This window comes from Aspergillus pseudonomiae (genome assembly GCF_009193645.1).
Source record: "Aspergillus pseudonomiae strain CBS 119388 unplaced genomic scaffold BDV37scaffold_39, whole genome shotgun sequence".
Lineage (NCBI taxonomy): Eukaryota > Fungi > Ascomycota > Eurotiomycetes > Eurotiales > Aspergillaceae > Aspergillus > Aspergillus pseudonomiae.
Genome location: NW_022476031.1, coordinates 215,809 through 240,307, shown reverse-complemented (window position 1 = coordinate 240,307; position 24,499 = coordinate 215,809). Strand labels below are relative to the sequence as shown.

At 48.5% G+C, this 24,499-nt stretch overlaps 10 protein-coding genes across 10 annotated transcripts; 6 read left to right on the top strand and 4 right to left on the bottom strand.

Moving 5' to 3' along the window:
* Positions 1-320: 320 nt before the first annotated feature.
* BDV37DRAFT_294436 (uncharacterized protein) lies at positions 321-2,745 on the bottom strand (the record flags this gene model as incomplete). Its single annotated transcript, XM_032089627.1, has 6 exons — positions 1,947-2,745; positions 1,585-1,888; positions 1,152-1,531; positions 769-1,095; positions 386-715; positions 321-346 (listed from the first exon to the last, which is right to left on the bottom strand). Exons 1-6 carry the CDS (start codon positions 2,305-2,307, stop codon positions 321-323), a joined length of 1,728 nt encoding a protein of 575 aa, XP_031940830.1. The 5' UTR covers positions 2,308-2,745.
* An 890-nt stretch (positions 2,746-3,635) lies between these two features.
* Positions 3,636-4,993, top strand: BDV37DRAFT_136197 (GILT family protein). The gene is made up of 2 exons (XM_032078779.1): positions 3,636-4,136; positions 4,197-4,993. Exons 1-2 carry the CDS (start codon positions 3,733-3,735, stop codon positions 4,687-4,689), a joined length of 897 nt encoding a protein of 298 aa, XP_031940829.1. The 5' UTR covers positions 3,636-3,732; the 3' UTR covers positions 4,690-4,993.
* On the top strand, positions 4,994-6,370 carry BDV37DRAFT_136198 (uncharacterized protein). Its single transcript, XM_032078780.1, has 2 exons — positions 4,994-5,709; positions 5,765-6,370. Exons 1-2 carry the CDS (start codon positions 5,298-5,300, stop codon positions 6,259-6,261), a joined length of 909 nt encoding a protein of 302 aa, XP_031940828.1. The 5' UTR covers positions 4,994-5,297; the 3' UTR covers positions 6,262-6,370.
* BDV37DRAFT_250246 (putative MFS transporter) lies at positions 6,366-8,832 on the top strand. Its single transcript, XM_032082169.1, has 5 exons — positions 6,366-6,389; positions 6,577-7,078; positions 7,167-7,822; positions 7,889-7,956; positions 8,013-8,832. The coding sequence occupies exons 2-5, from the start codon at positions 6,736-6,738 to the stop codon at positions 8,623-8,625; spliced, it is 1,680 nt and encodes a 559-aa protein (XP_031940827.1). The 5' UTR covers positions 6,366-6,389; positions 6,577-6,735; the 3' UTR covers positions 8,626-8,832.
* Positions 8,833-9,069: 237 nt separating this feature from the next.
* On the bottom strand, positions 9,070-10,320 carry BDV37DRAFT_136169 (putative short chain dehydrogenase/oxidoreductase). Its single transcript, XM_032078778.1, has 2 exons — positions 9,824-10,320; positions 9,070-9,761 (listed from the first exon to the last, which is right to left on the bottom strand). Exons 1-2 carry the CDS (start codon positions 10,095-10,097, stop codon positions 9,082-9,084), a joined length of 954 nt encoding a protein of 317 aa, XP_031940826.1. The 5' UTR covers positions 10,098-10,320; the 3' UTR covers positions 9,070-9,081.
* Positions 10,321-10,914: 594 nt separating this feature from the next.
* Positions 10,915-11,848, top strand: BDV37DRAFT_250243 (uncharacterized protein). The gene has a single exon (XM_032082168.1). It carries the CDS (start codon positions 10,988-10,990, stop codon positions 11,504-11,506), a length of 519 nt encoding a protein of 172 aa, XP_031940825.1. The 5' UTR covers positions 10,915-10,987; the 3' UTR covers positions 11,507-11,848.
* An 865-nt stretch (positions 11,849-12,713) lies between these two features.
* BDV37DRAFT_136201 (putative gamma-tubulin complex component GCP4) lies at positions 12,714-15,645 on the bottom strand. The gene is made up of 2 exons (XM_032078781.1): positions 15,416-15,645; positions 12,714-15,352 (listed from the first exon to the last, which is right to left on the bottom strand). The coding sequence occupies exon 2, from the start codon at positions 15,335-15,337 to the stop codon at positions 12,911-12,913; it is 2,427 nt and encodes an 808-aa protein (XP_031940824.1). The 5' UTR covers positions 15,338-15,352; positions 15,416-15,645; the 3' UTR covers positions 12,714-12,910.
* Positions 15,646-15,923: 278 nt separating this feature from the next.
* On the top strand, positions 15,924-19,699 carry ubaA (E1 ubiquitin-activating protein ubaA). Its single transcript, XM_032082167.1, has 4 exons — positions 15,924-16,416; positions 16,494-16,579; positions 16,632-19,416; positions 19,477-19,699. Exons 1-4 carry the CDS (start codon positions 16,337-16,339, stop codon positions 19,613-19,615), a joined length of 3,090 nt encoding a protein of 1,029 aa, XP_031940823.1. The 5' UTR covers positions 15,924-16,336; the 3' UTR covers positions 19,616-19,699.
* An 8-nt stretch (positions 19,700-19,707) lies between these two features.
* Positions 19,708-21,568, top strand: BDV37DRAFT_136007 (glutathione S-transferase family protein). Its single transcript, XM_032078777.1, has 5 exons — positions 19,708-20,161; positions 20,226-20,394; positions 20,469-20,555; positions 20,613-20,791; positions 20,854-21,568. The coding sequence occupies exons 1-5, from the start codon at positions 20,027-20,029 to the stop codon at positions 21,433-21,435; spliced, it is 1,152 nt and encodes a 383-aa protein (XP_031940822.1). The 5' UTR covers positions 19,708-20,026; the 3' UTR covers positions 21,436-21,568.
* A 527-nt stretch (positions 21,569-22,095) lies between these two features.
* BDV37DRAFT_272098 (calcium-binding mitochondrial carrier protein) lies at positions 22,096-24,289 on the bottom strand (the record flags this gene model as incomplete). The annotated part of the gene is made up of 7 exons (XM_032084816.1): positions 22,096-22,615; positions 22,678-22,710; positions 22,762-22,865; positions 22,921-22,982; positions 23,030-23,643; positions 23,701-23,908; positions 24,160-24,289. 7 exons carry the CDS (start codon positions 24,287-24,289, stop codon positions 22,096-22,098), a joined length of 1,671 nt encoding a protein of 556 aa, XP_031940821.1.
* Positions 24,290-24,499: the final 210 nt, after the last annotated feature.

Here is a 24,499-nt window from a genome sequence, read left to right as displayed (position 1 = left end):
AAAGGCTTCGAATCTGTCTGAATATATATATTAATTTGTCATCTTCATTGATGGGATAGTTACAGGGCTTTATATAGTTCTGGATATCGATAGCTACAGTCCGGAGTTTTACCGCAGCATCGGACTTTTGCCGGACCTGAAGATGACAGCATATTCAACGAGTATCCACTCCATTTACGAGCTTCTAGAATTTCACTCGAATCCATATTCCATTTTTTCCACAAGAGATTGGCCTCATTGTGGATTACCCGGAAATTTATATCGTATTGCAAAAGTCTCAATCTGGTCTTATGAAGAGATGAGCTGAATATAGCTTACTGTTAAGTACTACCATGTACGGCTAACACTGTTCAAGGCCCATTAACCTTACCATCAAATTTGTTACTTTCTGTATATTTTCCAACCAGCTTATTTCCCACATTGGCCATCTTATTCCTCCGAATCTTCCCACTATCAGTAATCGGAAAGACAACGGGCACATCGTCATCCCCCAACCAAAAGATCCACGTGGGTACTTTCTGGGCCCCCAAGCTTTTTTGCAACCACTCAATGATCTCAGAACCAGAAGGACGAGGCTGGCCAGGAGTGCTTTGAATAAAAGCTGCTACTTCCTCGCCCAAAGTTTCGTGTTTGACCCCGACGACACAGGACTGAGAAATGGCATGGTGTTTGTTCAAGTGTTCTTCAATCTCTGCCGGATAGATATTCTCCGCTCCTGGAAGATATTAGTTACCAGATCAATATGTGAGGCGCTATAGGTGTACTAACCTCGGATGATAATATCCTTAATCCGACCAGTGATGACACAATGTCCTTGTGCATCCAGAACCGCTTCGTCACCCGTATGCATCCATACAACCCCAGAGGGATCTGTTTTAAGCGCCTCAAGAGTCTTCTCAGGATTTCGATAGTATCCCTTCTGCACTCCGGACCCTGCGATACAGAGTTCACCGCGTGTTCCTCGTGATACAACATTCCCCGCTGAGTCGATTATCTTGGCAAACGTGTGAGGAAGTATATCTCTATGCACTACCGCATCACTTGGCTGATCTGCTGATCGAGACATGAAGCTGATCGGGGACGTTTCAGTCATTCCTAATTCATGTATTAGAAAAGTAAAGTACTAAACGGACAGGGAACTCTCCCCTTACCGTAAGCCACCGCCAGATCTTCGAACCCGAATTGCTTATGCATCTCCTTAAGTAAAGCTGCGGGAATTGGTGCACCACCTATAAGACCTGTTCTGAGGTGGATTGGGCCAGCCTTGAGCTGCCGATACCGCTCCAGAAGAGCAATGAAGATGGTCGGCACACCGTGAAGTCCTGTGCACTTTTCTCGCACGACTTCGTTGAGTACGGCCGAGGGGTCGAATGTGGGTGACGGGTATACAATAGCGGCTCCGTATGCCAGACAGGAAAGAAGGCCTATTACTAGTCCGGAAATGTGAAATAGAGGGTAGGGACAGCAGACTATATCTTTTTCTGATAGTAGTAGACGGTGGCCGATGGAATAAGCATTGCTGATGACGTTCCTACTCACATGTCAGTATCATAGGGACGAAGTCTTCAAGTCCTGGAGTAATACTTATGTGTCAGCATGGCGATTTTCGGGGCCCCAGTTGTGCCACTTGTGAATTGGAAAGTGCAGGTCTGGTCGGCTTGGACCTTTTGCTCTATCTCACAGAGTGTTGAGTCTGGTATTGTGCTCGACTCGCCGAGGAAGTTATCAAAAGACTGGAACTGCTCTAGGATGTTGCCAAACGTCTTTAGCAGAACAATTTGCTTCAAATCAGGGAGTTCGTCCCCATCTAACGAAGTTTTAAGAACCCTCAGACAAGAGGCCAAGTCACGCTGTCCGATATGTGTTGCAGTGAACAGCAACGAGCAGCCTATGTAACTATATAAGATGGTCTTTCCCGGGTGAAAAAAGGACAATGAATCATTTACCGGTAGTTCTGAGTACATTGAAGCATTCTGTAGTTGAGTATGCATTATTGAGCAATACTGTAATCGCCCCGATTCTAGTTGCTGCCAGGAAAACCTCTACATATCCCACGCAGTTGCCGCAGAAGACGCCGATGCGGTCACCGGCTTTGATTCCATGCGTTATGAGTGCGCGGGAAACAGTTCGTACCCTTGAATCCAACTCTTGATAGGTATATCTAACACTCTCGGCTGGAAAGATGACTGCCTCCTTGGTTGGGAAGTAGGCTGCCTGCTGGTTGAGGAGTTGACCAATAGAGTATGATTTTAGGGCTGGCTCGGAGGGGCCATGAAGAAGGGATAAAGAAGAGATATTGTTGGACATGATGCGCTGTTCTCCCGACTAGGTGTACAGGAAATGGATATTCTTGCAGAATGTTCTGGCATGACAGAGATGGAATTACATCCAAACACACAAGAAAATGTAAGAAAACAAGAGGAAAGACACATGAAAAGTGGGCCTATATGTGGATATCATTCAGATCTGGTGCTACTAGTATACGAGAACCTATCGCAGAAAATTTCCTTAACTATTTTCTCAGTGTGGATGGACGTAAGCTGTACAGCAAAATTCAAGGAATATACATAGCTTTAAACCAATCAACGCATTGGCAGGAACTTGAGACTCCACATAACTGATCCAAGTCATCCTGCATATCTCCTAGACATGCTAGGGGTAACTTGGCATTTAGACACAGCCGGGATATACATTCATTTCACTATAAAATCGTAGCTGAAACCAAAAGCGTGCGTTCCACTTGACAGCTTTTCAAAAGAAAAAAAAAAAAAAACCATATTTTTAGTCAACTGAGGAGCACGCTTTTGTTACGACAATTCGGTCTTCGCTGGTGTTATTGAATTCAAGACGAATAATTAGGCGTACTTCTGTAGTCTACTATCTGGTGACCATTACGAGGCCGCAGTAGCTATGTGATCGGATTTGAATGGTTATAATGCCTAATATGGTCGGGTTGTTTTGGGCTTCAATCCCACCAATGGAGGGTAATCTAGCTCTATACAGTAATTCCGACATTCCGATATTCGATTGAGGGAGCTACATATATGGCAACGAAGAAGAATGTTCGAGATTCTGAATTATAGAGCGAAATGCCCGAGAATCATGGTATTTTGATGCAGAATATAGTTATCTAGAATGCTGGAGAAGACGGACAAGGCAAAGTTACCTGGAGCCCGTCTAACGAGAGCTGCTAAAGTACTCCGTAGATAACCTTTTTATGTCCCCAGGCTAGTAAACCAGAGTTCAGCATTTGCTGGCAGAGCTCTTTGGACTCTCCGTCTGATATTATCTTTGCTGGGGCTGGGAGCTCAGGCTCACCATACTGTCCAAAAATTTTTTTTTCGATCAATAATAAATTGAGTAGAGACCCTCTACTCCGGAGTAGATTGTTTTCGGATCTTCAGAAAGCTATTTTGGTAGAGATAGTATTGTGGACCGTGGTAGTATACGAGTGGAGAGGCGGTCAGTCATGAGGAAAATACTGGCCTCCAGAACCGCCTTACTAAATTTTAGCATCCGACTTTGGTAGGCGGTATGAAGGCTACCCATATAAATTAGGTAAGGCGGTCCTTCTAAAGGACGAGAGGACAGACGAATTGCGTAATGATTGGCCATTTAGTGTCTTATGATTAAATCTTACATGTAACAAGACTCCATCGATTCTCTCCACTTCCTTTAACTCTTACGCGACATAGCTATCCGTCACATCTCACATTGAAGGCTCACCAGTAAATGGTAATCATGGAGAAGTCAGAAAATCGGCCTTATGATCAATACCACTATGCTGAGATCCCAACATCTCCCGATGCGATCCCGATACGTGCCCGACGCGGTCGCATTTCTCGACTCGCAGTTGCCCTGAGCTTCATATCGTTGCTCACGCTAAGCACAATGTTCTTCGCTATCCCAGGAATCAATTTTTCTGTTTGTCACAAGATGAGGGGAAAACTTGGTGCAATTTTATCTTTCCCGAAGGGTGGTGAGACACCTGTGCCAGCATCAAGTAACAAGGTCCCGCTTGAGGCTCATATCATGAGCAAGTGTCCAGACGCCCAGGACTGTCTTCAGAAACTGGTCGTTCCTGCTATGGAGCAGATAAGTGAGAAAGTCGATTTTGAGTTGTCCTTCATTGCAAGGTCTGTGGGCACAACGATCCCGAAACAATATTGTAGCTTACGGAACTAACCGGCATTTAGCGTCACTAATCAATCATCTGATATACATTGCAAACATGGACCTGGCGAATGCATTGGCGACATGCTTATGCTTTGCGCTCAGGATCTCCCTTTCTCACCTGAGGGTACCGAGAAAACTACTCGCATGCCCACCATCCGTTCCCTTGGATTTGCCAATTGTCTTATCGGCCAGTACGAGGATATTCCAGACCGTCCACTGGTTCAAAATTGCGCCTTACAACATGGTATCGATTTTGAATCTCTGAACAGATGCGTCAGCAGGCAGGAGGATGATCCTAGCAATGGTGACTTAAGTGGTCTCGCATTGTTACGTCAAAGTGCCGTCCACAGTGCAGACCTTGACGTTCATACGAGTTGTACTGTTCGACTGGATGACTCTGTTTGGTGTGTCCGCGATGACGGAGAATGGAAGAACTGCGCTAAGGAGGGGAAAGGCAGCCAAGTATCTACACTCGTGGAGGAAATTGAAAGACTCTGGGAGGCGAAAAACTAAATGAAAGAGCTATGATGGCAGTATGGTTGTTATGACTTACGAAAAAGTCTCCAAGGAGTGCTGGTTACTGCTTTAGCTCGCATCCCTGCAGGTGACTGTACTAAGATGATATCCGCTTTATATATAAGCATTATTTATCGCAGATATTGATGATCGCTAATTCATAATGTCTAAAAAAATCTGTTTCTGTTTCTGTTTCTCTTTTGTTTAGCCAAGAGAGTTTTGCATTACACTTTTCTGCATAGCAGAATACCGTGCAAACCACAGAGGACTAAGCTACAGTGTCTTTCACAAATGCATGCCGTATACTCACATTTCCCCTCCACATCGCATCATTTACAGAGATGTAATCGTGCACATTTGTCACGGCAACCATTCACCCTTACTAGGGCTGAAATTACCCTGTTGCTGGGACCTTGTATAGCAACAGGATCTTTTGTTGTGTTTCTAGTATGCTTCATGGAAGCCACCTGTGTTTACTTGCTCTGCTTTCACCCATGCTCAATGCATACTGATTTATTAATTCTAAATACACACCAATATTTTTCCTTGGCAACTGCATCCTTTTCAGTTTCTCTATCCTTAACGCTCCTTGTCAATCAACAGCCATGGCATCCTCTTGGCTTCCATCTCCTTGGAAAAGTCGACGAGAAAGAAGAGCCGACCCTGAAAGGACAGTCGACGAACTGGTGCAAAAATACTACAGGACTAATCAACCAAGCACCAATGATATTCTCCGTGAAATTCTCGGGAGCCCGGAACAGGCATCGCTTCTCTTCAGCGCGCTTCGACGCCAGGTCTCTCTGATTAAATGCCGCTCACAGTCTTTCGAGGACGGCCAGATAACCACCTACGACCGGGCCCTACTGGAGCTCAGCAGAAATGGGGAGAATTTGACTGAAACCGGTGCACTTGAGCTTTATCTAACTGAATTTATCGGGATTGTCCCTATCTCGCCCACCTCTCAGAGTAGAGCTATTCTAGCTAAACAGCTCGAGCTGGAAAGCGTACTAAACAGAGGTTCGTACTCTCGTATTCTTCAATTTATCGAGCTTCTTTAACTGTGATGCCTTAGCTTCCGCCCTTGGTACCACGCCGGAGACAGTTATCGATCGTAAGGAGCAGCCTGAGACGTTGTTTGTTGACCAGGCGCCTGTCAAACCTGAATATGAATACGGAGATCAAGACGATCATTATTGCGTGGAACAGACCGGTTTGAAGATCAGTTCAACTGGACACGCACAGCAAGTTTTCGACCGCATGGATAGGCTTTTGGAAGTTTACCACCGCGCCAAGGATGAGTACTACAACGCTTTGCAAACAGAGGGGTTTGTTAGCCTCGACACAGTTCGTTTTCTTCGAGACACGGCAGAAAATGTTCTTCGTTATCTTCACGCAAACGGACTGTCAGACCATACTTCTGTACCGGATGTGGAGCAGGTCTTCCTGATTGCCAGGGATAAGGCGACACAGCTTACGGGTGGTCGAAAGAGGCATTTCGATGAAGGTATCGAGAGATATAGTCGTAGGAGGAAGCGGCGGGCCCTCGACTCATACCGCCCTAGGAAATGACCCTCAGGCCGTGTGTGTTTTCTATTCTCTTGGGGGTGGATACATTTGCACACTATCTTAACATGGGCTGGTTTGATTGCTGGGAGTTTAGGTGCGCTCTGATCTGTTTGTCACTCAGTCATTTTCATCTAGTAATGTGTTTGTACATTAGTATGAAGCGGAGGACTGGATGAAGCATGTACTCCGTAATATACCATAGGTAGGAGAAATACAGTGCATGCTCTTTCAATATAATTCCTTCTCCCATGTCTTGGCGCAAATCACAACGCTAGCGTGCACCACGTGCGCTCTCCTGATCGGAAATTCCATACATACGCAATACTGTATCCCCTCTGTCCTCCAACACGACACAACCTCGTTGTGCGCCAAATGCAGGCTAGGGGCTGTAAAGCTGGAGTTACAATTGTGGCTTATTCTGTCTGAAGAGAGATGCTGTCGTGAGCTGCCAACAGCGAACTTTCCGTGCTTTCTGAAATGGCCTCCTTGTTCCCTCAGCCGACCGAGGCCGCGTATTCCACGTCCAGTAACACATCGCCCTCACCCGTCCAGTATACGCCTGTATCCGACAGGTCTGAGGATGAATCTGGACCCCTAAGCCGCCCTCCTCCGGGCTCATTGAAAGTGCAAACGCAATTTGGTGCCAACAGAGACGATCGTGACGATGGGTACGATTCTTACGACGATCCCGAGGAGAAGCCCGATACGGGCTTCCCGAAGTATACGGCAATAGAAGAGAAGCAGATCGTGAAGAAATTCGATCGCCGGCTAGTTCCTTTCTTAGCGTTACTCTATCTACTCTCTTTTCTGGATCGATCCAGTAAGTGATGACATACGTTGTCAAAGTAGCGAAATCACTACACCCCAATCACAGGTGATGTGTATACAGGAAGCTAACAGCGACTCAGATATTGGAAATGCCAAAATTGCTGGCATGACAGATGATCTTAGGCTTTCATCTTCGCAATATGAATGGCTTCTTACAGCATTTTACATTACCTATATCCTCTTCGAATGGATGACTCTGATGTATCGTCTTGTCCCGCCGCATATCTACATTTCACTATGCGTATGCGGATGGGGCCTTGTGGCATGTTTCCAATCTCTAGCTACTTCATTTGGGGGTCTTGTTCTCCTGCGTGCCCTTCTTGGAGTTACAGAAGCGGCATTTGGCCCGGGCGTCCCATTCTACCTATCACTCTTCTACAAACGTGAAGAACTCGCATTTCGAAACGGACTGTTCATTTCTGCAGCACCCCTGGCTTCGTCGTTTGCAAGTAGCCTTGCTTGGGTGATTGTCAAAATGAGCAGCAACGGCCCAATCGCTCCCTGGCGCACTCTGTTCCTAGTAGAAGGATTTCCAAGCGTGATCGTGGCAGTCTTTGCCTGGATCCTGATCCCAGACTCACCTGGCAGCGCCTGGTTTCTCGGACCTAGACAGAGAATGGTAGCCGAGCAGCGAATGGAAGAGAACAAGCCAAATCACCACGAGCCACGTCGAGGGAAATTCAACTGGAAGGAAGTCAGAGCCACGCTAGCCGATCCCAAGTCCTACATTACAGCCGTATGCCCCCATAAAAATCACATCAACACCCAAAAAGCCCTCCACTAACAAGTGCATATGCATCAGTTCATGTTCTTCAGCTGCAATGTCGCATTCAGCTCCATGCCCGTTTTCCTCCCCACCATCATCAAAGAGTAAGCATACGCGAAAACAAATACCTACTCAACGCCCAAGGCTAACAGGTGAACAGCATGGGCTACTCCTCCGTAACCTCACAAGCCCTCTCCGCCCCACCCTTCCTCTTCGCATTCGTCATAGTCCTCCTAACAGCCTACATCTCCGACCGCAATCGCAAAAGAAGCCCCTACCTCATCATGCACGCCCTCCTCTCCTCAGCATCCTACCTCATTATCGCCCTAACAGGCCACTTCCACGCCCACCTCCCCGCAATAGCACACACCACCATTCGATACCTCTGCGTCTACCCTGCAACAGCGGGCTTCTTCTCCGCCATCACCCTAATCATGACCTGGACTATGGACAACCGCGTCGCGAAAGAAGCTAAAGGCGCGAGCATCGCCATCATGAACGTGATTGGCCAGTGTGGACCGCTCCTCGGGACGAGGTTGTACCCCAGTGTTGATGGCCCATGGTATGTGCGTGGGATGGCGACTTGTTCGTTCTTCATGGTTGTTGTGGCGGTTTTGGCGTTCGTGCTGAGGGTTATGCTGCTGAGGGCGCGTCGCAAGGTCGAGGCAGAGGGAGTTGAGATTGAGATGGATGGTGGGGAGGAGAGTGAGGTGCTTATGGGTGGGAGGAATATTGGACGTCGCGCGGAGGAAAAATTTATGTATATCATCTAAGACAAACAGGTTTACATTGACCATATGGCGACTGGGTATGATTTGATATAAGATGTCACGTTTACATGTTAGGATAATACAAAAGGTTCAATAACAAGACACCCAAGACCCCTACAACGACCCTTAAGATCAATAACTGAAGCAAGAAGACCAATCGGATCACCAATTATGAGCTCATATGTATATCGATGCAAAATACATGCCGCGAAAAAAAAAAAGGTATGTTAGAAGAACCCAATCAACCGACTATGCAATCAAACCAGCAAGCATAGAATGCGACACAAAACACGCGTGCTCAAGATTCCGACGAGACAAAAAGGCTATACAAGCAATCTGCGCCAAACAAATCCGTGTTTTCCCGTTGAACCCTATTTATACCCTTTTTGCCCAATGTTCACTACAATATGTATATGATAAGATTGTGTTTTTGTGAATGTACCAATATACAATTGGAATTTACCACGCGGTGTGGCCACCATCAATGAGCATCGTGCTCCCCGTCATGAAGCTGCTAGCATCACTGAGAGCGAAGAGCGCAGCGCCTCTGAATTCCTCAGGGTACGCCAATCGCCCAAGCATGTTCTCTGCCTCCCAGATAGCCCGAGAAGCCGGGTTCTGCTGGAACACCTGCTCGACCATGGGGGTGACGATGTGACCGGGGCACAGGCTGTTCACACGGATACCATGACGGCCCCATTCCATTGCGAGAGAACGGGCCAGCTGAATGACAGCCGCCTTGGAGGAGTTGTAGACAGGGGAGGTCATGCCCTTGTTGGCGATGAGGCCGCTCATGCTAGCGATGAGCAGGATGGAGCCCTTCTGCTGGTAGTTGAACATCTGGCGGGCGGCGGCGGTGGCGGAGTTAAACACTCCGTTGTAGTTAATCTGCATAACTTCGTTCATGGCGGTTTGGGAGTGCTCGAGGGCGCTCTGGAGGTGGTTGATTCCGGCTGCGGCGATCAGACCGTCCAGGCGCTTGTGTTGGCCGGCGATCTCAGCGAACACGTTGTTCACTTCTGCGTCGTCGCGGACATCAATTCGGTAGTACTCCAGGCTGCCGCCGTAGTTGGTTTCTGCGTGCTCTTTCGCGGCCATGAAGTCTGGGTGGGGGTTTTCGAGGCGGTCGAGGCAGTAGACTAGATACCATGGTTGGTTAATATGGAGACCGGGGGAATTTGGTGGACAAGATGGGAAATACCTTTGGCTCCGGCTTCCATTAGGGCTTCGGCCATGGCTAGACCGAGTCCTCTTCCGCCGCCGGTGATGGCGTAGACGCGGTCATTAAGGTCGAATTCCTTAAAACGATGCCCGTTCTTGATTGACTCCTTTGGAGGCATCCGTGTTTGGATGTGATGCGCTCCATGGGTAGTAGTGGTTGTGGAATATGAGAGTCGTGTGAGTGGGCGGAGTGTTGTCCTTGGTTGCCATGAACGGCTTGCTTGGAACAGCGTCTGGGGTAGTGTAGAGCGCATGGCTACGGAGGTGATAAATTGAGAGACACTAAAAATTAAACAGAGATACCAATGATGAACCGAGACAGAAATAGCACAGCAGAAATAAATGCTACCACAGATTAAAGGAAAATCTCAATCGCTTGGTATCCATACTATCTACGGAGGAGGGCCTGGAGTTTATAGTCCCAGAGGGAGCAAACCGCGTGGGGAGTAAGACATAACAACCGAAAGCGAACATCGTAGGTACTGCGCAAGAAAATACGAATCAAGGCCAGCAGAAAAAATCAAGACGACCGCGTGATACCTTGATGGGTCCGCCATTGGATTCTAGATTGCTTTCACGATGACTTCAGGGTGAACCAGATCCAATTCAATGCTTGGGAGGATCCATGGTACATGGTCTAGTCCATGCACAGGATTACAGTGGTAGAACCTTGCCACAGGGATGAGGGGGGTGAACCGGCATGGAGCGGCATTGGACACATAATCCCCAAGTGCAATTGTGGGTGCGGTTGTGTCTGAGAAAGTATCGTGAGCTTTTGTTCGGACGATGGTTCATGGCCGAGAACGGTAAGACAGATTGGTCAGTTGATCGAGGGATGACGATCACTAGGTTTGTGGAATGGCCCACTCAGCGCGGGATTCCCGAGTATGGGGAGACCGAGAATTGGCAGATGCTGGATCAGATTTCGGTATCAACGTGTCCGCGCAATACTGGGAGTTCATAGCGGTCAATGACATTGCAAGAAAAAAGGGGGCAACAAGGAAGATAAAAATAACTGAAAAAAGGAGGCAAACTGTGATGTCAATTGTATGTAGTTGAATCGATATAATCAATTCCGAGAGAATCATGCTTCAATTGAGAATTTTTTTTTTTTTGGCTTGGGTTGTATTGCGATGAGCTCACGATGGGTGTCTTTCCCAGCCAGTACCGGGGAAGTGACGGTTACCCCGGCTTTCCCTTCTTTTGCGGAAGGCAATCCTCCAATAGCAGCCTCGGCATCGCAAGTGGTGGTGTAATCCGCCCTCACAGTGAGTTACGGACCCAAGTGCCTTCCCGCAGCAAGATAACCCTGATTAGGGTATCCATTGCTTCTTTCATGGTTCTAGACAGTCAGTATCGGACGATCCTTGCAGTATCAGTCCCAGTCTTTGGGTCATTCATCCGTCCAGAGTTTTTCTTGCCCATGTTGTTTCTTCCCCACACTTTGCATGTTTATAGCAACATTGCTCCACAAGACCATATCAAAAGTTCCAAACGTCGGTGGCCTGGAAACCAACTCCCGGTTGATTTGGTAACCCATACCTTCTTGGTATTATTTTCTTTTTTCTTTTTTCCTTTTTTGCCCCCTTCTCCCAATAATATTCTAGTAACACTCCCTTTTGCTAGGTCACTAAGGATCGGCGACAGTACTTTTGCTGCTTAGTGCATGAAGCTTCCAAAAATTGATAATCCGAGACAACCATGCCTGAGTTGATAGCATAGGTACGTAGACAATCTTTTAGTTCGGAGCATTCCATCCACAGGAACCCAAGATTCTTCGAGTAACCTGCCTCTTAGGCCAGATCCACCCTCCTGGCCGGGGCAAGATCCCCCTTACACCAATTTAGGGGTCTCATCGGCAAGCCGCTCATGGTCAAGCGGGGCACAGGGGCCAAGCATAAAAATTCATATACAAAGAAAGGGTAGATCATCCCCTAGTCGGTCGGAGAATAAGGATCAAATTAAAATAGACTGGCTGTTGAGATCCCGATAAATTAAGCTCCCCCTGTGGCTGGAGCTAGGGCCCAATCATCTCGGTTACCTATTTGGGTATTCCGTGAAAGAACCCTGAATCATGTGTGCCTTCAGATTTTTTCGCTAGTGCTCACATAACGCCGTATAATAATCTGTATGTCGGGCGGTATGCATTGAGGAGGTATCCGCAAGAGATTAGGTATTGATCATTGGACAGTGGTCGCTTTTTTGGCCGCCGACACTGCCCCAGGCCGATAGGGTTGCTTGTAATGGGACTATGCGGTAACACTCCTGGTTTCACAATGCTTCTTTCAAAGTCTAGGGGATCTTTCAGTTTGTTTGGCGCCAAAGTGCTGCTTCTTATAGGCTTCTTTGCTGTTCAGACTTTACCCCAGGTGGTTTCAGAGGGGATTGTGTTGTACTTTGTATAATCACACCATTATCCAGCCACATGGACAAGCCTAGTTAGTTTTGATCAGAGAAAGTCAATTGGCTTTGAAAAGGTATAGCAGTAAGACATTTGGTTCTCATTCCCAATTTGAGCCTCAATGGCTTGCAGAGACGGAGAAAGTAAAAATAAATATGAAGCTTCTGATCAGATCCGGCAGGTGTCAAGCCTGCAGGGGCTAACCAAATCCCGTCTAGTCGGAGCCCTTCAATGAAGGTTAAGTTCAACAAACAGAACCTGAGGCAAAGCATAACCACAAGACCTAAAAGGTGTTAACACGGAGAGTCGCGCTCTCACCTCTCTCTCTCTCATTGTCTCTTTCAATGACTATAACTCTCATTAGTAGACGTTCGTTCTCACAGGGAAGTCATGGCCACCTACCATATGCAATGGTATGTGGCAGTCTAGTACGAACAGTGACGCCGATGTTGTCCTAGCCTCCGAGCCCTCTAACTTAATAAAGGTTAGGGACCGCTTAGGCAGTAATTTCCCCGGACCCTTCTCCGTAAGTTAGGAGTCCCTCCCGGGGGACGGTGGAGGGGTTAGGCAGTCATATTGCCCCATGACAATAGTAGATTCCTAATTTTATGCTAAGAATACATTACATGACCATACTCGTAACTCGTTTCTTGGGAATTGGACTTCCTAGTATCCCGCGTTGGCATATCCACCTGATACAAACGCTGCGGGCCCAATGCTTCCATTTGCGTTCCCGAAGTCTAACTTCATTAGCAGTCGGTCCACCCCGGCCGCTTTCCTGGGCACATAGTGACCCATGTTGGCCTCAGTACCCATGGCATTCTGCTGGTACATTGACCAGTTCTCACGTGGGTTTTTCGACATATCAAACATGGTTCGTCCTTCCCCAGACCGGCTATCGTCAATGTCTTTCAACCGTGCTACAAGAATCTTGATTCCCGTCTCAACTTCGCCTCGCGCTGCACTGAGCGCTTGCCATACTTCCTTCTCTTCCCCAGCGTAATCGACCAAGGAGTCAACGACACCTTCGTCTGTCTCCAAGTCCATATTGCGCTGAATGCTTTCGAGACGGACCACAAGCGCGATAAAATGGTCGACACTGGTAAGTAGGAACCGAAGGGCTTTTGTGAATGGTCTTTCGGTCAAAAAGAGTGCCTGAACCATGGTGAAGAGGTATCGACGATGTGCGACCGTCAATGTTTCGGGATCATGCTGTGTCCTTGGTAACTGAGTCGATCGGTCCAAGTCAGCTTCAGACGTTTCCTCAGAGGCCATGCTGTTATAGTTTGGTTTGCTTTTTGACGATGACGAAGTTCCAGGTCGGGAATTCGTGGACGAAGTTGGAGCACCTCCAATCCATTCACGGAAGTGCTGCCAAGAGCCATTGATAACCTCTCCTTGAAAAAAGCTGCCTACTTCTGATAATACAAAGAGGGAGGCACTGCACGTAGCCCAGACAGGTCTCATCTGACGGGTTCGGGTGTTGTCTCTTTGCCTCCCCGCTCTGAGCTTGTTCTGGCCAAACTGGGAGTTGCTCCTGGGTGGGCCCAATGGGGAAGGGTGAATCTTTCGCAGGAATGTGTGTTTCCAAAGGTCCCCCAAGTGTAGTTGCGCTCGTCGAATACCCAGAAGATAGGAGTGAATTTTTGAATATATTAAAACGTCTGAAGCCGAGAGAAATAGATCCAAAGGTGGGTGCACTTGTGCTGAGAGAGCCGTTGGAGATGGGAACAGGAGGTCGTCGAAAGGGATATCTGAGATGTTCGCTACGTAGTCAGGCCCACTCGCTGAAGGCGTCGCCGCGACTGAGTGGCCTTTTCTTTTATCATTCATTGATAGCTGTAGAAGGCTTCTCGCAAGATCAAGCTCATCATCTACAGGATCTTCCTCGTTTTGCAACGCATACAGCTCAGCCAACGCTTGCGACAAAGCATTCGCAACATCGCCCTCTTTGATGGAAAGCCCTTGGAGGCCCTCGGAAATTTTGCCTCTGGAAGCCAAAGTTCCCGGTCGTCGATGTCTTTCAAGTAGACGAGCATCAGCATGTGATACAAGCGCCGACGCAAACTCGCCACGTCTCAGCAACAAGAAATCATGAAGGACAGCCAGTATCTCGAGGATCTTAGGGAGCGGTAGCAGTTTAGAGAGTGTGCTTTGCGATAATGATAGCCGAATGGAATTTATGCTATTGGATAGTTTGGCGGTCGATATGGGTGATGTCAGTGTAGCAAAGTGCTCGATATGTTCCCCGTGTAGAGTGACGGGCGTAGTTAAAAGACCTGTTGGAGGACCTGTTGTAGAGCCACTGCGCTTTGCCCTGATAAGGTTTAATGTTTTCCCAATAAACAGGATAGATAAAGCTGTGTCAGGGGAGACAAATTTTGGTTGCAAGTTTGTTCGTAGAACAAAGTGTGCCACCGCAGGGGCACGATTGCTCTCAGTTATGCTATCCTCTTGAATGAAGAAGTCATCCTTGCCTAGCACAGGAAGGTTCCCATATAGTAGCCACGTCGACAGCTGCCTCATCCAAGCTGTTTCAGCTGCGCTGATTAGGTGTAGCGCCATCTCACCAATGTCAATATATCCGGTTTGCGATTCCGCCCGAAGATAATCGATCAGTGCTGCGCCCGTGCAAATCTGATTGCTGGCTTTCTTGTGATAAGGAAGAATAAATTGGGCAATATCCCAGAGCCATTCAAGCCGTCGGGTCCAGGGAGAGAATTCGCCGACCATCGTTGACAGCGGCACGATTCCGTAACCACCAACATACTCGCTATCTTCCACCAGAATTGATTTTTCTACTTCAAGTACCTTTCGTTGGAAATCCCCAAGATGTTGTGTATTGATTGCAGTTGAAGCAGCTCGGCATATGACAGAATGGTGTGAGGCAGAAATCAGAGCTGTATGAGCTCGCAGTTTAGCATGAAGTCGGCTCAAACGGGCAAGGGAGGCGAGGAGGGCTTTCTCCGGAGGTGACAAGAGAGGAAACGCATCCTCAGAGACCGCATCCTCAGAGACCGCATCTTCTTCGGCATGGGTTTCGAAAAGTGGTGACGGTTGGCCGGAGAGGGAGAGAAGGATTTCGTGGAGCATTCTGTTTGGAGTTCTCTACAAAAACCGTTGAGATATATGCGTGACAAGGGAGCTAGCACTATTGCCAGGCCAGCCTACCTTAAAGCGCTGTCTTTGTCCGCGCTGGACCTTTTACGCTGCCAGGATAAAAGTCCGCGTCCAAGAAGCTCGTACCGACACATGTACAGTGGCCGACAGTCAATAGCTGTCGAGGGTGCTGCCTTCGTTCAGCCCGATATTGCGGCGCGTCGCGTGATGCGGAGTTGCAGAGTATCTCCGTGGGTATGTAGCTAATGGAGGGAGGCAGGGATTGTTCTAGAGGGTGGGACCTATGGTTGCAAATCAGTATTGGCTATTTGAGCTCTAGGTTACCTTCAGATCTTACCCATTGTACCTGTCATTATTATTTCCGTCACCGCCCTCAATCGAGCTCTCATACTAGGTGTATTTCGTAGTTCATTGGCAATCTGGCGGTCATCTTCCGCTCGCGGGGCAATGACCAATCACCGCGTACCAATGCTGAGTCAGCCACCGACAGCTTGTCCCTCTTACGTCGCTGGAGGAGACGTTTCCATCGTAACAACGTTGTCTCTTTTCCCCATCTTTCTCTGTCGTTCTGTCAGTTTGTTTTTCAGTCTCGCATCTCAACATTTTCTTTCATTTCCTCCATCTCTCATAGGAGGCTTCTGTACAATACTTTAGAGTGAGAATAATCACCGCCGCTCTACCCCCGGTACTTTGACCGCTACCCCTCCTAAGCCCGCGCCGGGAGCTGTAGATTCGAGTCAAATCACTGTTGGAAAGTCTTGCTTGAAGGCAAGGCTTTCGGCTCACAGATCGCCACAATTACCTCCGAAATTCCCGTTCGCGACGCTGCGAAGCTGGGAAAGCGAAGAGCGTCTACCGAGAAATCCCCAACTCGGCCGGAGAAGAAGATCATGACGGTATGCCTCATGATCAAGCATCCATTCCTAAAATTTCTTTTCGTCCGTCATCGCTGACAAGATATAGGACGTCGAGATGAAGGTTGATAACCCACAGGAAACTGTGGAGAAGATTAAGCAGGGGGAGATCGATGAGTCTCTCTACAGTCGACAGCTGTGAGTGCCTCCGGTATCCAGCGGCATATTTCGTCTCGCAAGGTCTTATACTGACTAATTTCCTTTTCTACCCATAGGTATGTGCTTGGACATGAGGCTATGAAGCGCATGGGTACTTCGAATGTCCTTGTTGTCGGACTGAAGGGCCTTGGTGTGGAAATCGGTATGTACGACGGTAGCTGTATGCGGTACGATCGACTCTAACAGCTGTATAGCTAAGAACATTGCTCTTGCCGGTGTGAAATCTCTCACTCTATACGATCCCGCGCCCGTTGCCATCTCAGACCTTTCCTCCCAGTTCTTCCTTCAACCTCAAGATGTCGGCAAGCCGCGTGCCGAAGTGACGGCCCCTAAGGTCGCCGAACTCAATTCATACGTTCCCGTCACGGTACACGAAGGCGGTAACCTCGTAGATGACCTGGAGCAACTGAAACGCTATCAGGCAGTGGTCCTTACTCTCACGCCTCTGAAAGATCAACTTGCTATTGCGGACTTCTGCCACAAGAATGGCATCTACCTTACCATTGCCGACAGTTTCGGTCTTTTCGGTTACCTCTTTAACGATTTTGGAAAGAATTTCACCATTGGTGATGCTACTGGTGAAGAGCCTGTGAGCGGCATTGTGGCCGGCATTGATGAGGAGGGTCTAGTGTCTGCTCTTGATGAGAGCCGACACGGTTTGGAAGATGGAGACTATGTGACATTCACCGAGGTGAAGGGCATGGATGGCCTGAATAACTCTGACCCTCGCAAGGTCACTGTTAAGGGCCCTTACACGTTCCATATTGGTGATGTCTCTGGTCTTGGGACGTACCAGTCTGGCGGTATCTTTACACAGGTCAAGATGCCCAAGTTCGTCGACTATCAACCCTTGGAGGAACAGCTCAAAAAGCCTGAGCTTATGATTTCGGACTTTGCCAAGTTTGACCGGCCGCAACAACTACACATCGGTGTCCAGGCGCTTCACAAATTTGCCGAGGGCCATGATGGCCAGCTTCCTCGTCCTCACAATGAGAGTGATGCCCAGGAGGTCCTCAAGATCTCTAACGACCTCTCCTCGAGCCAGGAAGAGAAGGTAGATTTGGATGAGAAGCTCATTAAGGAGCTTAGTTACCAAGCACGCGGTGATCTCAGCCCCTTGGCCGCCTTCTTTGGCGGCGTTGCAGCACAGGAGGTCCTCAAGGCTGTCTCCGGAAAGTTCAGCCCTGTTAAGCAATGGCTCTACCTAGACTCGCTCGAGTCGCTTCCGGCTTCTACTACCCGGTCTGAAGAGAGTTGCAAACCACTTGGAACCCGGTATGATGGTCAGATTGCTGTCTTTGGTAAAGAGTTCCAGGATAAGATCGCCAACACTACCCAGTTCCTTGTTGGTGCAGGTGCAATTGGATGTGAAACCCTCAAGAACTGGGCCATGATGGGTTTGGGAACTGGCCCTAAGGGCAAAATCTATGTTACCGATATGGACCAGATCGAGAAGAGCAACCTCAACCGCCAGTTCCTATTCCGCAGTAAGGATGTTGGCAAGCTCAAGAGTGAGTGTGCCTCGGCTGCTGTTCAGGCCATGAACCCCGAGCTAGAGGGCAAGATTGTCGCATTGCGGGACCGTGTCGGACAAGACACTGAGCACATCTTCAATGAGGAATTCTGGGAAGGATTGGACGGGGTTACCAACGCACTGGACAACGTTGATGCCAGAACTTACGTTGATCGTCGTTGTGTCTTCTTCCGTAAGCCTCTCCTCGAGAGTGGCACTCTTGGCACCAAGGGCAATACCCAAGTTATCCTTCCACATATCACCGAGTCCTACTCCAGCTCCCAGGATCCCCCTGAAAAGTCCTTCCCCATGTGCACTCTGAAGAGTTTCCCCAACCGGATCGAACACACCATTGCCTGGGCCAGGGATCTTTTCCAGACCTACTTTGTTGGCCCCCCTGAGGCTGTCAACATGTATCTGTCACAGCCAAACTACATTGAGCAGACGCTTAAACAGGCTGGCAATGAGAAGCAGACCCTGGAGCAACTGCACGATTTCTTGGTGGCCAATAAGCCATTGACTTTTGACGATTGTATCGCCTGGGCTCGCCATCAGTTTGAAGGTCAGTACAACAATGCAATTCAGCAGTTACTGTACAACTTCCCTCGGGATTCCACGACCTCTTCTGGACAGCCCTTCTGGTCCGGCCCCAAGCGTGCTCCAACACCTTTGAAGTTCGATAGCTCGAACCCCACTCACATCGGGTTCATCATCGCCGGAGCGAATCTCCACGCTTTCAACTATGGGATCAAGAGCCCGGGAGCAGACAAGGAATACTATCGCAAGGTTGTCGACAATATGATTATCCCTGAATTCTCCCCCAAGTCCGGTGTGAAGATCCAGGCCGATGAGAACGAGGCCGACCCGAACGCTGGGAATGGTGGCTCGTCTTTCGATGACAACGAGGAGATCCAGCGTCTGGTCGACTCGCTGCCATCGCCGAAGTCACTTGCTGGATTCCGCTTGGACCCAGTTGAGTTTGAAAAGGATGATGATACCAACCATCATATTGACTTCATTACTGCAGCCAGCAACCTCCGTGCCGACAACTATGAAATTCCCCAGGCTGACCGCCATAAGACTAAATTTATAGCTGGCAAGATCATTCCTGCTATTGCCACGACCACCGCGCTGGTTACTGGACTGGTTGCCCTGGAGTTCTACAAGATTATCGACGGCAAGGATGACATTGAACAGTATAAGAACGGCTTTGTGAATCTTGCACTTCCGTTCTTCGGTTTCAGTGAACCCATCCCTAGCCCCAAGGGCAAATACCAGGGCAAGGAGGGTGAAGTGACCATTGATCAACTCTGGGATCGCTTCGAAGTGGACGATATTCCTTTGCAGGACTTCCTCAAGCACTTCTCTGACAAAGGTTTGGAAATCAGCATGGTCAGCTCAGGAGTGAGCTTGCTGTATGCCAGTTTCTATCCCCCTTCGAAGGTGAAGGACCGTCTCCCATTGACGTACGTATTCTCTTAATCCCAAATCCTCTACTATATTCATTAACTAACCTTGGTACGTAGGATGAGCAAATTGGTGGAGCATATCAGCAAGAAGCCCGTTCCGGAGCATCAAAAGAACATCATCTTTGAAGTCACAGCTGAGGATACAACGGAGGAGGATGTCGAGATCCCTTATGTGATGGTGAAGCTGAGGAAGTAATGTGTCGGATCTACATAAATCTGAACGCTAGAATATGGTACCTCAAGTTTATAAACAATGATATATGACTTTTTCCTTCTTCAAGACGGCACACGTTCGCCTTCGTGCTTTTGCGGCGTAGAACAGAACATGTTTCACACCTGATAGATGATCTAATCTTGAGAAACATATAGATCTTCTCGGAGGGTTGTTCGATTAATCAACCATCTTCTAATCAACAGGTAAGCTCCAGGGGTCGGAAGTCTTGGCCGACGGGAGCCGAGTGCTTTGTCAGGTGTTATGTGATTCCGCCGTAAGCAGCGGGACCAACGTCATAGGCTGTCCCCGCCATTGGTTCTCCAGCAATATAGTTCTGGTCCTCGATGGCTACTTAATTCCTGACACCACCACCCCTCCCTTCAACCCCTTCCCATGTCTCGTCTTTTTTCTGCACTGCGTCGAACCCAACAAATCTCGCAGTTGATCACCCAACCCAGAATCCTCACATCCTACAGAAACTCCGTCAGCCCCGCACAGCTCCTCCCCTCTTCAACGCGCAGCATGTCGGTAAGTTCATACCAATTGCTCATGAATTAGCTTTTAGTTTCTTACTGAGATTATATCACTGCAGACTGGTAATGCCGATAAGATCACCGACTGGGTCAGTCGCAATGACAAATCGGGCGAGTTCAAACGCCAGACTTCAGCCTTCCGCAATTGGATCTCTAGAGAGCCAGGCGCGGAATTCCCCCCGGAAAAGGGCCGTTATCATCTCTATGTCTCCTATGCTTGTCCATGGGGTGAGTAATATCCTTTATATTCTATTTTGTTTCTGTGTTGTCGGTTCAATTTCAATCGCTAACACCATCTCCAGCGCATCGCACATTGATCACCCGGAAGCTCAAGGGTCTGGAAGATTTTATCTCCTTCACATCCGTGCACTGGCACCTGGGCGAGAAAGGTCCGGAACTTCCAAGCCTAATAAGCAAGAAACGAGTGAACTAACCAACGACTCCAGGCTGGCGCTTCGTGACCTCAGACGAGAAACTTCCCGGAGAAAACACCACCCCAGACCCATTACACTCTGATGTCACCCACCTCCGGGACATTTACTTCGCCAACGACCCAGACTACGCAGGCCGATTCACCGTCCCAGTTCTATACGACAAAAAGACACAACGTATCGTAAGCAACGAGGTAACTTCAACCTCCCCAACCCTCCAGACAACCCCATATTAACCCAAATCTCCCTCCTCCAGAGTGCCGAGATAATCCGCATGCTCTACTACGAATTCGACGACCTCCTCCCCTCGAACTCTTCCCAAAAGCTTCTCGACCTCTACCCAACCAAGCTTCGCAGCCAGATCGACACCTCGAATGAATGGATCTACAATGATGTCAACAACGGCGTCTACAAGTCCGGCTTCGCAACCACCCAAGAAGCCTACCAAAAGAACGTGACGACGCTCTTCTCCTCCCTCGACAAGATCGAAGAACACCTTCAGAGCAATGCCTCGCCGTACTTCTTTGGTTCAGCGCTCACTGAAGCGGATATCAGGCTTTTTACGACGATCGTCCGGTTTGACCCCGTGTATGTGCAGCATTTCAAGTGCAATATCCGTGATATCAGGTCCGGGTATCCTGCTATTCATCTCTGGCTGAGGAATTTGTATTGGGATATTCCGGCGTTCCGGGAGACGACAGAATTCGAGCATATCAAGTTTCATTATACGAAGAGTCATACGCAGATTAACCAGTTTGCGATTACACCTGTTGGCCCGGTGCCGGATATCTTGCCGAAGGATGAGGAGGTTAGGGCTGTTGCTGCCGTGAAGAAGTAATGTGGATAATGGAAGGAATTTCTTTCTGCACGATATGTCGATGACTAACTCTTGGATGGCCGACGAGCTGTAAATGAAAATGATTATGCTTTTGTTTTAGTAAAAATATGTTCTAAGTCACTGCGGTAAATGGCATGGATCGAAAGCCTTCGCAGGTCTAAATATATGTAAATATAGAGTAGGCCGCCCATATTTGGACAGTCGGGGAATCCAATAGGTATACAAATGGAAAAGCAAAGTGACGATATAAGCAAAACTCCGTGAATATGCTTTGTGGCACGATGTCGTGCCATGCAAGTGAGCTCAATTATGCAGTCCGGCCGATATGTTGTGTCCTAGAACACGAATGTAGATTTTCACGTTGCCAGGAACGGAACGAGAATAGCAAGGTCGTTCGAAGACTATGCAAAACTGGGAAACGCAAAGGCCTCCCCGCTATCGAAAAAAATAGTAAGCAAAAGGTGGAGATCGTATTTCCATCCAAAAGCAATAGGGGTGCCGTAGAGTGAATGGCTTGAAAGGGTATCTTGACAAATGTTCGAAATATCAATTAAAATAAGCTGGAGGATCGAATAGCAACCGCAATGAGAAGACTCCGAGCGTTATGAGCCTCTGTTGATTCTTAGGCTGGGCCCAGGCCGTAAAGTCTTTTTCTTAGCTTTACCTCAGACCAAGCATTCGTTTCGAGTTTTCATACACGACGTAGCTGATGGAAACGGCAGGTGCAACCTTCATAAGGTTCGGAGTGATCCCCTTGTAGAGGCCGCGGAAACCTTCGGTTTGAATAGTTTTGCGAGCGACGTCGCCAATGCTACTATAGGTTGCAGGGTGGAGAATGGTGCCCTGGGCCTGTAGTCGTGTTCGGAGGACGTTCAGTGGATAAACAACAGAAGCGCTGAATCCTCCGCTTATCGCGCCGATGGCTCCCGTGGTGAAATTGTTCAGTGGGACGTCATCCTCGTGGCAGTGATGGAGGCGAGCTTTCCGTGCTAGTAATCCGCGCTTTAGGTACTCGAAAGTCGTCAAGTCGATGGCGGCATATGGAAACATGCCAACAAGACCAAGAGGCAAGCCGCGAAAGAAGCCGAGTATGCCATGCTTGTTCAAAACCTTTCGGGCAGTGGCTGCGATGAGTTTATTCCCTTTCAGACCACCTTCCACAGTCTCACATTGCATCCGACTGTCAAGATCCATTAGCCTCAGATGAACATGTCCAAAAGCTAGATGCATCAGGTGACTTACAATTTTAAAGTGTCAAGGGGATAAACGAAACATCTAGCACTTCGTTAGGTGACGAGTTCATCCACAGAAGACTGTACAACATACTGAGCCACCATTCCACCACACCCTCCAGACAGGAACTGCGACGTCGGTGCAAGACGTTTAGGGTCATCATGACCTTCAAGACGAGCGAACGCGCGTTTAGCAGACTATGATATATTAGTGCCCTGCTAGAAACCCACTTCAATAGCTCAACAAGCTAACCTCATATGCTCCGAATTTAATGGCTGATTCAGGCATGACCTTCAACACATTCAACCCATTACCTATGACCATTAGATCGGGTCTGCGTTTCAAACTTCAGTCGACGAACCTGCAAATAAGCTCCGTATGCCTCCAGCACGCCACAATTCCTTGATAGCATCCCCAAGGGATTTTGATGCATTCCCTGCCGCCCGAAGCGGAGCACCATCTTTCGCCGCACAGACAGCTGCCGATTTCGCACCGGTCTGGGCAATGAGATAGACTTTAAGTCTATCTAGAGGCGCCGTTGCTGTCCTTGATACGGCACCTGCAATCCCGCCGGCAATGAAGTAACCTAATTGAGGAGTGTTCTCTGTCAACTTTCGTTCATAATATCGGAAGGACATCCACATGGCGACAGTCCTGGGTACGGTCAGCCACTCCAATTCGGAGTCACCGTCTAAGGATACAGAATCATTCTCAGGCGCGACCCCAAAGTTGAGTGCTCCGCCGACTTCCGCATAAGCTGACGGGATGAGGGCTGCCAATGCGTGAACTGGGAGAATATTGTACAAAAGGTTCTTTATGGCCAAGATATAACGCTTAGGAAACGAGTGGTCTGTACCTAAACCCTGTAGATCATTGATGTGGACATCTCCTTCCGGGTTTAGATTTCCCGTGGCCGTGTAATATGACAGGACAGCGCGCAAGTTGGAGTAGGCAGGCAGGAAGAGAAGGAAATCCCTATATATCACCGGGATTAGCCATAGCCAAGGTTCACTTGACCGATGAAGCACGTACCTCCACTCCGGATAAGAAATGACACCATCACTGTTCGTGTCCACGTCCGCAAAGAATGCGTCCAGTTTAGCGCTGGATACCGTCACGTCAGCGTTGGAAAACGCGGCTTTGAGTTCGTTCTTGTCGATTTCACCATTGTGGTTACGATCGATCGTCTGGAAAAGCTGCCATAATCCTTGTTCGGTATGATCGATAAAGGTCCGGAATTCTGATGATCATTAGGTCGGTAAAGAGACTGGCGTCCAGCCAGTTGCGACGGGAAGACAAGTCATGATCCACTGCGTGTGATCTTACCGGAGTAATCAATATACCCGTCACCATTGGTGTCAACCGCTTTCAAGACATTCTGAAGCATGCTGTCCGCATTTTTGAGGGCTGTGGGGTAACAGATCAAGAGCAGGCGGGTCAGTCAGCTGCGCAGCAAGCACGAGACTAAATCACGGCGGATGATATGCTCACGGTGATCAATCCTTTTCAGCCCTTTTTTCAAACCATGGAGATCGAGACGGCCGTTCTGCCGGACACCTAAGCTCTGCCAGAGTTTCGCGACTCTTTCGTCACGCTCATCTTTGGATTCGCCGGGTGCCATTTTTCGGTTGTAAATTTATCATCGGCTATCCGACATTATTTTCAAGGAGGGGTCACAGGACTTGAGAGCGGAGATGTCCCTGTCAAAACAGGGTGGTAATAGGGTAGACTGCGATAATAGCTTGTGCATCGAATCTGTGGAGCTGGTTTATAAAGAGAGGAGAGGTTCCGCATACATTGGTATGTTCTCTGGATGGGGCTCCGGCTAGCC

What these genes read in the sequence shown, in the direction of transcription:
- BDV37DRAFT_136197 (XM_032078779.1), top strand. Translation starts at nt 3,733, where the DNA reads ATGGTAATCATGGAGAAGTCAGAAAATCGGCCTTATGATCAATACCAC. An exon ending in GAGTTGTCCTTCATTGCAAG is followed by an intron (nt 4,137 to 4,196) that starts GTCTGTGGGCAC and finishes ACCGGCATTTAG; the next exon opens with CGTCACTAATCAATCATCTG.
- BDV37DRAFT_136198 (XM_032078780.1), top strand. Translation starts at nt 5,298, where the DNA reads ATGGCATCCTCTTGGCTTCCATCTCCTTGGAAAAGTCGACGAGAAAGA. An exon ending in GGAAAGCGTACTAAACAGAG is followed by an intron (nt 5,710 to 5,764) that starts GTTCGTACTCTC and finishes GTGATGCCTTAG; the next exon opens with CTTCCGCCCTTGGTACCACG.
- BDV37DRAFT_250246 (XM_032082169.1), top strand. Translation starts at nt 6,736, where the DNA reads ATGGCCTCCTTGTTCCCTCAGCCGACCGAGGCCGCGTATTCCACGTCC. An exon ending in CTCTTTTCTGGATCGATCCA is followed by an intron (nt 7,079 to 7,166) that starts GTAAGTGATGAC and finishes ACAGCGACTCAG; the next exon opens with ATATTGGAAATGCCAAAATT. An exon ending in CTCCCCACCATCATCAAAGA is followed by an intron (nt 7,957 to 8,012) that starts GTAAGCATACGC and finishes ACAGGTGAACAG; the next exon opens with CATGGGCTACTCCTCCGTAA.
- BDV37DRAFT_136169 (XM_032078778.1), bottom strand. Translation starts at nt 10,097, where the DNA reads ATGCGCTCTACACTACCCCAGACGCTGTTCCAAGCAAGCCGTTCATGG. An exon ending in AATGGAAGCCGGAGCCAAAG is followed by an intron (nt 9,762 to 9,823) that starts GTATTTCCCATC and finishes CATGGTATCTAG; the next exon opens with TCTACTGCCTCGACCGCCTC.
- BDV37DRAFT_250243 (XM_032082168.1), top strand. Translation starts at nt 10,988, where the DNA reads ATGGGTGTCTTTCCCAGCCAGTACCGGGGAAGTGACGGTTACCCCGGC.
- BDV37DRAFT_136201 (XM_032078781.1), bottom strand. Translation starts at nt 15,337, where the DNA reads ATGCTCCACGAAATCCTTCTCTCCCTCTCCGGCCAACCGTCACCACTT.
- ubaA (XM_032082167.1), top strand. Translation starts at nt 16,337, where the DNA reads ATGAAGGTTGATAACCCACAGGAAACTGTGGAGAAGATTAAGCAGGGG. An exon ending in GGGCCTTGGTGTGGAAATCG is followed by an intron (nt 16,580 to 16,631) that starts GTATGTACGACG and finishes ACAGCTGTATAG; the next exon opens with CTAAGAACATTGCTCTTGCC. An exon ending in AAGGACCGTCTCCCATTGAC is followed by an intron (nt 19,417 to 19,476) that starts GTACGTATTCTC and finishes CTTGGTACGTAG; the next exon opens with GATGAGCAAATTGGTGGAGC.
- BDV37DRAFT_136007 (XM_032078777.1), top strand. Translation starts at nt 20,027, where the DNA reads ATGTCTCGTCTTTTTTCTGCACTGCGTCGAACCCAACAAATCTCGCAG. An exon ending in CTGGCACCTGGGCGAGAAAG is followed by an intron (nt 20,556 to 20,612) that starts GTCCGGAACTTC and finishes CAACGACTCCAG; the next exon opens with GCTGGCGCTTCGTGACCTCA. An exon ending in AACGTATCGTAAGCAACGAG is followed by an intron (nt 20,792 to 20,853) that starts GTAACTTCAACC and finishes TCCCTCCTCCAG; the next exon opens with AGTGCCGAGATAATCCGCAT.